Source organism: Colobus angolensis, unplaced genomic scaffold (assembly GCF_000951035.1).
Source record: "Colobus angolensis palliatus isolate OR3802 unplaced genomic scaffold, Cang.pa_1.0 Scaffold427, whole genome shotgun sequence".
NCBI classification, from domain to species: domain Eukaryota; kingdom Metazoa; phylum Chordata; class Mammalia; order Primates; family Cercopithecidae; genus Colobus; species Colobus angolensis.
In genome coordinates, this window is record NW_012117677.1 from 713330 (window position 1) to 723854 (window position 10525).

The window sequence follows — 10525 nt, forward strand, 5'->3', positions numbered from 1 at the left end:
AGGTTTTGCCATGTTGGCCAGGCTGGTCTCGAACTCCTGAACTCAAGTAATCCACCCGCCTCAGCCTCTCAAAGTGCTAGGATTATAGGCGTGAGCCTCTGCACCTGGCCCCACCTTTTTTTGAGGCCCAAGTTTGTGGGTGACTGAGAAAAGCACTGAAATTGGTGGCCAGCTATTGGAATGTCTGGTAGACCCACAAAGCCACTTTGTGGGACAAGGTTCCTCTTGTGGCCCTTTAAATCTCGCTTTGCCTTCACTGAAGGCTGTTGGTGAAATGCGCACTGTCCAGAAGTTGAGTGTGGTTTTGGAGTTATGCATTTCCTCCCCAGGAGCAGTTATGCCATGTTCCTACCCTGCCTCTACACACACTAGATGGGGTAGATCTTAAAACGATGCTGTGCTGCTATCTTGCTTCCCAACCTTTGAGGCTGAGAATGTTGTTATATACAGATTCTGAGTCAGCGGGTCTGGGACCTGAGATTCTGCATTTCTGATATGGTTCCAAGTAGGGTGGCACTTCTGGTCCCCTGCCACACCTCGAGTGGCAAGGGCCTAATAGGTCCCTATTGTCAGTGGTTTGGATTATCCAGGGGCAACATGACAGCCACAAAGACCAAACTATTCCCTGGTTCTTCCCATTAGTAAAGTAAAAAACCATGAAGGCAAAATGAACTCTCAGTTAGCAGCAGGCAGCTATAGACAAAGATCGGCTCAGAGTCAGGAGACCAAGTTCATTTTTCAACTTTGATCCCAGTTTTCCGAGGGAGTCTGAGCAATGCTTATCTCGGTGTCCCTATTCTCTCTCTCTTAAATGGAGAGTCACCTGATAACCCTGTGCCTGAATAGTCTGCTTCCTCCGATAGCTTGCTTCGAATTAATGGGATGATGTTTTTAATGATGTGCAAGGTTTGGCATTGCTACCCAAGGAAAGTTGGAAATAATTGCAGTGTTTGTTAGGCTGGGTTTTTGTTTTTTTTTTTAGAAAAATGAATGGACCCTACTTTGGGAACTAACTAGAGTGAACATTTCAATTTATTCCCGGGCTCAGAAATAGCTGAAATCCCAAATTTCAAAGGTAGTATGAATATGACTCAAAATTCATAAGCTTTTTAAAAAGGGTGATGAACTAAATGATCACACAAGTCCCTTTCAGGGCTGACGTTCTACGATTCTGTGCTGGCAGGCATCCCAAGCTATATTCCAATTCAGCAGGCATAGAAGACAGCGATGAAAGAGAATAGGCTGGCCCCTGCTTATGGCAGATTAGCCCTAGGGCTTAGTACAGTGCTAATAGCCCAGGTTACAGACGAGATCCTAGCTTAACCAGGCCTGCTTGTTCTGTCCCAGTGGGTCTTAGTCCTGGCTCATATTAGAATCAGCTAGGGAACATCAGTGAGGGCCCTGACCCCTACCCTCCAATCTATTGGGTCTGGAGTGGGCCCAAGAAAGCAGAGCCAGGGTTGAAAACCATTTCTGTATATGCCAGAGTTAAAGAACTTCCAGTTCACAAGGGGCAGCAGGTAAGGCAGCACATGGAGTCACCGTAAATCCATACCTTCCTGGAAAAACAATTCAGTGTCATCCGCAGGTGAGCCTATGTGTTCAGGTGCATGTGTGTGTGTGGGGGGGGGGGACAAGGTATGCATACACTACATGTGTACACACACATGCAGATGGGGTAGAAATTAATAGGATTTGGAGTAGGACAGACCAGGATTCAAATCCCAGCTCTGCCATTCACTAGCTGAATGATCTTAGATCAATTACCTACTATCTCTAAACCTCCATTTTCTCATCCATAAAATGGGAATAATCATGTTATCTATCTCATGTGAGTTTAAATGAGCTAATTTATGAAAAGTGCTTAGCCTGAAAACTGCCTACACACAGTAAGCACTCAACGAGTTTTAGCTACTGAGAATGACCACCTTCTTGCTACTCTAGGTTACTGTGAACATCCTTGAAGAAAATGATGAAAAGCCCATTTGTACTCCAAACTCTTATTTCCTGGCCCTCCTAGTGGATCTGAAAGTTGGCACAAATATTCAGAATTTCAAGCTGACATGTACTGACCTTGATTCCAGCCCCAGATCTTTCCATTATTCCACTGGCCCAGGTATAGTACTTGGTGTCGACAACCCTGACCCTGTCTCTGAGGACCCTGAAGTTGTCTAGGGTAGGGGTCTGTGCTCACACACTGATCTGGGCAAAGTGAGATGGGAGTTGGGAGGGCATTATTTTTTTTGAGATAGGGTCTTGCTATGTTGCCCAGGCTAGTCTTGAACTCCTGGGCTCAAGTAATCCTCCTGTTCAGCCTCCCAAGTAGCTGGGACTAGAGGCATGCATCACTGCACCCAGCTTGCTGGGGAAGTGTTTGAATGAGGAAAGCAGAGATACAGAATCTAGCAGCCCCTATGCTTCCTGACGCTCCTCTCAGTTTCCCCTTCTTGTCTTACTCCTCCCAGACCCCATATGTGACTGCTCAAAATCCCAAGAAAAGGGTGAACCCCATCCCCTAATTCCTGACTACAGTATGAGTCATAAAGCCTGTTAGTGTCATTAGAAAAAATGCAGTCCAACTTTTCAACCACCTCTTTTCCTGAAAGCTTGTGGTGGGGGCAGGGAATCCCAGTCCTCTCTCTGGATAATAATAGATTAAATAGATTAAGTGCATTTTGAAATGTGTCCTCAGGAATTCTCTTCTGCTCCATTCATCTTCTCTCTTTAAAAATACACCATTCTAGGGAAAAAAGAGCACCCCTCAATGGAAATTAGACCAAAATAGCTCATCTAATGAAGTGCTGGGGCCAGAGATTTAAACCTAAACAAGCAGAACAATTCCACGTGAGAGAGTAAAAATCCATCCCTGCTGCCTGCTGTGCCCTTGGCCGAGCAGGAACTTGAACAGTAGGAAGCCTCTCGAGCTGGCTGTGTCACAAAACCCAGGGGCAGAAACTGCCTCGAGACTGCAGTTGCTGAAGATGGAAATAATCCATACTGAGAGCCCTAAGGCCTTTATGGAGCATTTTGCTGTTAAGGGAGCAAAAATTGCATCATCTCCTGCTCCATTTACTGGTGTTCAGTTGGTAATGAGTCTGGAGCCAGCGGAGGAATGAGCAGGGGTGAGCTTGGGCTGGCAGCCTCTCTGCCCCAGGCTCCCTGAGCTGAGCCATGAGCCCCAGCAGAGCTGCGTGTGTGTTTGGGGGTGTGATGGGATGGGTTCAGGAGGACCTGGGACTGCCATTCCTGCAAAGCCAGGAGGCACCTTCCTTTGGGGGACTCCAGGGACATCCACAACCAGTGTGACCCACTGGGTCCCATGAAAAGCATGCAGTGAACTTGGCCTATGGCTAGGGATGTGACCTATTCTACCCTCTTGACGCCCACTCATTTGTCTGAGTGTGAATTACAGTGTTGTTACCCAATAATTGCCGGGTGAGAAATCAGAAGGGCTGCACCAGGGTTACAAAGTCTCTGCTTAATACTCAGCAAGATGGTGCCTAGGCTAAGGGTTTTGTCCTATTGTCCTTTTCTACTCAGCCTTGTTTGTAGCCACGCTGGTTGTGAGCAAGAGTTTCTTTGTACTAATGCCATCTGTGGTGCAGGTAAAGCCTGTAGCATATAACTAATCCAGCTCTGGTGTGTCACAGATACAGTCTACACTTGAGGTGTGGACATTTGAGAAAAAGATTGAGTGCAGTTTTCTTCTAAATCTTTATTTCTTACTCTCTTTTCTTCCTTTTACCAACACCCCTGCATCAAATCTCATTTAGGTAACATCAACAGTCATTTCACCTTCTCTCCCAATGCTGGTTCCAACGTCACACACCTGCTGCTTACATCTCCCTTTGACTATGCTGGTGGGCTTGATATGATCTGGGACTACAAGCTACATAACTGTCTGCATAACTGATGACAACTTGCTGTCTGGCAGGAAGAAAGCTGAGGCTCTCGTTGAGACAGGAACAGTGACACTGAGTATTAAAGTCATTTCCCACCCAACCACTGTCATCACCACAACCCCCAGGGTAAGGGCTTTAGGACCCGGAATCCCCAGGCATGTTCCCTTGTGAGTTATGCTGATGGAATTCTTTCCCCTCCCCAGAGATATGTGGGGTGGACTGAAGAGTTGTGGTATTAGGATGTTGCCAAAAATGGCAACCATGGGCTGGACTGGAGTAGCTACAGGGTGGCAAAAATCTGGTGAGATCTCAGACTCATAAAACCACTCGTATTTCCTGTTCTGGTAGAGAAGAGTGTATTGTTTGTGCAGAGACTTGTGAGAGATCAGACCTCAACCACCTGTGTGGCTTGTGGCACAGGAGCCAATTTTCATGGGCATGCTGCCAGATGCTACCTTCACAACCCCTCTCTGCTTGTTCAGAAGTCTTTGCAAATCAATATCCATGAAATCAGGTTGCTTGCTTACTGCTGGGAGCCCTTTTCCACATCTTTTGAAGAATCGCCGTGTACCAATCTGTACCCTACACCCCACCTCCACTCCAAAAAATTCATCCAATCTACAAATATCTATTTAATGCCTATAGTGTGCCAGTCACTTTAGCAAACAAGCCAAAAATGATCCCTGCTCTCAGGAAGCTTATTGTATGGGTGAGTGGTTCTCAAAGTGTGGTCCCTAGACCATCAGAATCAGCACCACCTGGAAACTGGTTGGAAATGCAAATTCTTGGGCCCAGCCTAGATTATTAAAGTTATAGGTCACCCAACCATGATCATCACCATGACCTCCAGGGAAGGATGCTGGAAGCTGGAATCCCCAACTCCCTCCCCTAACCTAATGGATCAGAAACTCTGGAGGTAGGGCCCAGTGAGCAGTGTTTTCAATCAGCCTTTCAGGGAATTCTAATGTGCATTAAAGTCTGAGAGCCACTGATCTAGACGGGCAGATAGATTACAAACAAGTATTCAGACTGACAAAGTAAATACAGACTGTGGGAAAGGGTAGGAAGAAAATGACCAGGTGCTATCACAGAATCGGCTTGGAGAAGGAAGGGAGAGCCTGGAATCTGACAACAGGATTATCTCCCCTGCCCCTTAGAGGAACTGGCTTGCATCTATGCTAATTCATCTGTCCCCTTTCTTCTTCTTCTTCCTCCTCCTCCTCCTAGTAGAAGCTGCACCCTTGGTCAGCAGCCTCATACCTGCAGCATGCCAGAAGGAAGATAATCAGAACCTTAGAGAACCCCCTATGGAGGCGGCCAGCTTCTTCTCAGAGTCTTCCCAGGAGCTGGTTCACGCTTCTCTCTCCCGTGCTCAAGTCAATATGACCCCAGTGAATGGAGGTATATGGCAACCCTAAGGACTTTCCTTGTGGGAGGAGCTGGTAGACTCCCCTGAGTGAGGAGTTCCCACCTTTCTTGGGCTCAGAGCATGACCTAATTGTGACATCTCCAATCCTGAAACCTCCGTAACTTGTTTGTTATCTGTCTCCAGCTCTAGGAAGCAGATGCTGAACTTGAGGCTTTGCTGTGATATCAGCCCACTCCTCTGGCAGTGGCAGCTTGTAGTTGAGAAAACACTGAAAAGCCTACAAGGTGTTTAAAAAAACAACTTTCGTGGCTTATGCCGTCTTGGTGAGAGACAATGGCTATATTCGTCCCTGGGTTATGCCCAGATATGGTAGAAAAAAAGCCAAATGGACTTTTTTTAGCTTTGGGGAAGAGGAAGACAGAGAATAAAATTAGGCCTACAGTTTTCACTTCCCTAAAATTTCTGGGTTTTGATCTAATGGATGTCTGCAAAGACTATAAATAAGGTGATGGGTTGAAGCAGCAAGAACTGTGAGCACACAGATGTCCAATTTATAGAGCAATAACAAAGAGTGGAATATGTACTCAACACGAGAGAGTGCTGAATGTTAAAATCACTACCACCCTCCACTCACCCTCCCTGCTCTCTGTTGTTCAAGCCCAGGGTCACCTACTAGGTCCTGAGGAAAAACGTTTACTCTCCATCCGCATGGTACGTGCCTTTTGTCATCACTTTGGGCTCCATATTGCTTCTGGGTCTCCTGGTGTCCCTGGTCATCCTATTGGCCAAAGGCATCCACAGACACTGCCCCTGCAAGACTGGAAAGAACAAGGAACATCTGTAAGTTGCCAGTGGGCTGCGCCCTCTTCCCCTCCTCCTTTAGGACACTTTCTGGTGATATTAGGAGAAGGAAAAATGGAGAATCAGGATTTCTCTACAAGGCAGGTTGCCTGGAATGAAGGCAGGAAAAGGAGATACAGGGGAAGGAATCCCAGCTCCCCTCAGTCCTGGTGCACTTTTTTTTCACCTGCTAGGCCAGGAAACCATCCTTTTGGCTTTCCCTGGCAACCTACTCTGTCCTTGAGGCTCTCAATGAGACTGGGGCATCAACCTTCTGATGACCTTGCCCTGGATAAAACCTTCAGAAAAGCTCTATTGTGAATAGTGATAGAATATGCCGTGCTCTTATTTGTAGAACATTTAAAGGACAGTATGGAATTAAGGCAAGCACACAAAACCAATAAGGGAAATAAGCTTGTGTCTCCAGTGACTCAGCTGGGTTTTTGTGTGACCAAATAATTATTAGTGTTTTGCATGTGGTCTCAGTCTCTCACTCTTAAGGGTTATAAACGCAGGCCTGTTTTCTCTCTTTCCAATTTTCACCTGCCCACTAATATGCCTCTTATGGTGCCAATCTGTGACGTGTCTTTTACTGGCTAAAAGTGAGGTAGTAGAGTGACATGAAGAGAGCACCAAAGAATCACAAACTTCTCCCAGAGCCAGGCTTCTGGATTCTCGGTAGCTCTTAACAACTTACAGCTTAGATGGTTCTGAGCCTGAGTTTTGGAGTTTGATGGGCCTGGGCTGGAGTCTTACTCTACCGTTTTCTTGGAATATGGCTTTGAGCAAGTCACCACCTCTGTGAGCTTGAATTTTCTTGTTTGTAAAATTAATCAACTAAATGAGCAAATGCCAACAAGGCACTTAACTGTATTCCTGATATAGAGTAAATGCTTAGGACACTACCCAGACATTTTTGACAAATCTCGTTTCATTATTCTTCACAGATGAGTCCCAGTGAGTTTAGGATTCTAGATTCCAAGTTTAGCTCTATGCCCAAGTATCTTGAGGTATTGGAACCTCTGAGTTCTAGGATCTCTCAATGGCAAAAAGAGGGGGTGATGAGACATGTGTGCCTTTTAAGGGCATTTTAAATATTAACTATTAACTGTCAAACAACAAAATCTATGGATGAAAGACTCTGTATAAAAGTACAAGGCATTAGAATAAAGATGTGCATTGCATTTTGCCATATTTATTGCGAAAGTTTGTTGCTATGGGCAACCTTGACTTCAAGGTAAGAAATCCTCGAGCATCTGCTGAAATTAAAAAAGGCATTTTTGTTTGAACTCTATTCACAAATTGATTTTTTTTATAAAAACAGCTCTAAAAGAGTAATTGCTTATAAGGATGGTGGTGTACTGTAATGGGATTTGGATAGAAGTTCTTGAAGAAACAAATCCAATAGACACTGCAACTCTCATGTAATTTATGGCTAAATGTTAAATATGTACCTTGAACCTGATTCTTTTAACTTATGTTGTAAATATTAGTTGTTTTCAACATGGTTGACTTAAAAAAGAAAAACTAGCGAGAAAACCAGACTCAGACTCAACCTCTATGGAAATTAGTTATACCATATGACAGCCAACCTTTGTCAAATAGCAAAGAAGAAAATTAGAGTTACAGAGTTATAGAATCCAAGGTGATCGTGGGAAAGGTCGTGGGGTCCAAGTCCAGCTCTTCATGTGACAGGAAACCAAAATGTAACTGCCAGCTCTCAAGTCTCCCTGCTGTGAGCCAAGCCTTCTGCTCTGCTGGCTCTTGGGGAGAAAGGGATGGGGCAGGAAGACTTGCTGGGTAGTCTGACTAGGGCAGTCATGTCCTCACCAGGTGTTCTCGTCAGAGACAATGTATTCCCTGAAGTTTATAAGGGGATACATTTTAACTCATCAAATTCTCAGAACGTCCCTAGTCCAAAGCTGCTTTGTTTGAAGCAGATGTGGTGGTCTAGTCTTTCTGTTCCCTATCCCTGGCACCTCTTTCAGTCAACCCCTGTATCTCAAAGGGCATAGTTGTCCAAAGAACCCCATGGTGTCATGTACGTGCCAGTGCAGCATACTTTCAAGTGAATTAATATCCACTCTTTTTCCCCCCGCATAGGACAAAGAAAGGAAATAGGTTCGTACCTGTTTCCCTCGTCTGTTGTTTTTTGCTTGCTCTGTTGTGCTACATAAAAAGGTTCCTACTCGACAGAGAATCAAGCTGCGATCACGTCTTGGAGCATTTTCAGCTGCATCTTCCGCGGATGGAAGGAAGTGGACGTTGGTTGCAGCTGGAGAATGGGAAGGGTGGGGGCACAGTATCTTGGCCCACCTGGATCTCTCAATTTGGTCCTGTCGGTGCCCTACCTAGCGCCCTCTCCAATCAGCTCAGTTGAACACCTAGGTCTGTCCCTTGCTGCATGGCACAGGAGGAAAGAACTCTCCACGTGTTAAACGTAGACAAGACCTGCTTACTGCTGCCCACGGAGGGTGTTCTGAGGACAGCTAATGCTTTGTGCCGGACACAGGCCTCTTTTGAAAGAGCAAATAAGGCTGGGTGCGGTGGCTCACACCTGTAATCCCAGCACTTTGAGAGGCCGTGGCGGGTAGATCATAAGGTCAGGAGTTTGAGACCAGCCTGGCCAGCATGGTGAAACCCTGTCTCTACTAAAAATACAAAAAATTAGCCAGGCATGGTGGCACACACCTGTAGTCCCACCTACTCGGGAGGTTGAGGCAAGAGAATTGCTTGAACCTGGCAGGCAGAGGTTGCAGTGAGCTGAGATCGCGCCACTGCCCTCCAGACTGGGCGACACAGGGAGACTGTGTCTCAAAAAAAAAAAAAAAGAACAGATAATACTTGATTCCCAGATTCTAATGGATTTGATCATTTCCACAAATTATTTAGATTAGACTAGTGAGAAAGGGGAGATGGGGGTGGTGAGATGGGCTAAGAAAGCTGAATGACTTCAGGGAAGTGGGTAAATTGGGGGGCTTGGGGAAGGTCCATCTGAGCAGCTCCAGGTCTGAGGAGGTGTCCTGGCCTGGCCTCAGGTAGACTCCAGAGTGTTGGGGAGACAGGACAAAGAATTGGACAGTGTTTTAATTAAAAAAAAAAAATGCTTGCTTTAATCACTCCATTCACAGGCATGTGTCTGACATGCTTAAGGCTTGTCTCAACAGGGTTAGAAATTTGATTATAGTGGTTGTTGATCATATTGAGAGTGATGATTTTAGTAAATGAGATTTTCACAAACTGTCTCTAATCCCACTTTTTAAAAAGGGGCTGGGGGCTGGGCATGGTGGCTCACACTTATAATCCCAGCACTCTGGGAGGCCAAGGCTAGAGGATCACTTGAGCCCAGAAGTTCGAGACCAGCCTGGGCAACATAGTGAAACCCTGTCTGTAGAAAAAATTTTTTAAAATTAGCTGGGTGTGGTAGTGTACGCTTGCAGTCTTAGCTACTGGGGAGGTAGCTGAGAGGATGGCTTGAGCTCAGGAAGTCAAGGCTGCAATGAGTTGTGATTGTGCCACCGCACTCCAGCCTGGGTGACAAGAGTGAGATCCTGTCTCAAAATAAAATAAAACAATGAAATAAAATAAAAGGGCTTGGGGAATGAATGCACAAAACCCCCACCTTATGAAAAGAGGTATCCAATCCAATCTTTCTTTCTTATCTTAAAAGCCATTAAAAGCTAGTTTTCTCGGTCCACTGATAACAAGCTAGAAAAAGAGTAAAAAAACCTAAATTGTATGTGTATTATTGTGTGTGTACATACGTATGTGTATGCATTTTTTTCTGAGAAGATGGAAAGCTGTCAACAAACACATCTACAGACAGAACAATTCTTCGCTGTGTCTGCAAGACTGAGATCGAAGCTTATTTAGGGGAAATACCATTGTGGGGGTGGAATTTTAAGGTCAGTTTAACGCCCAAGAAGCTTAACTTCTGCCTGTTCTGTTCTCTGCAGAAACGAAGACTGCAAAGAGAGACGTGGTGGTGGTGAGTATGGGCAGTGTGGGGCAGCGGGCATAGACACTGGGGGATAGGGGCCCCATCTCCCCCGAAGGCAGGCCTGACACAGCCTTGTGGGCATGCTTATCATTCAGAGAGGTGCTTGCATTTGGCTGCTGGAACAGATTGCTGTGTGACGAGCTCCTGATAGAATTTGTTCCCTCCACTGAACATGCCTGCTGATATATTTGCAGAAGAACTGGATTTCATAAATATTGAGTAGTGGTGTTTATTATCTATACCAGCTCTCCACGAGAGTGAGTTGGGGGAGTGAAGCTTAAAGACCAAAACTAGTGCTTCAGCCTCCAATGATACTTAAACTTTCTTTCTTTCTTTCTTTCTTTCTTTCTTTCTTTCTTTCTTTCTTTCTTTCTTTCTTTCTTTCTTTCTTTCTTTCTTTCTTTCTTTCTTTCT

General features: G+C 45.4%; 1 protein-coding gene across 1 annotated transcript in view; it reads left to right on the forward strand.

The window, feature by feature from the left end:
* CDHR3 (cadherin-related family member 3) overlaps positions 1-10525 on the forward strand; it is a 72568-nt gene that overhangs the window by 57806 nt on the left and 4237 nt on the right. Inside the window, 6 exon segments of the mRNA XM_011956863.1 lie at positions 1945-2116; positions 3774-3892; positions 3894-4028; positions 5930-6111; positions 8681-8694; positions 10068-10099. Of these exon segments, the coding sequence (XP_011812253.1) occupies positions 1945-2116; positions 3774-3892; positions 3894-4028; positions 5930-6111; positions 8681-8694; positions 10068-10099 (654 nt within the window).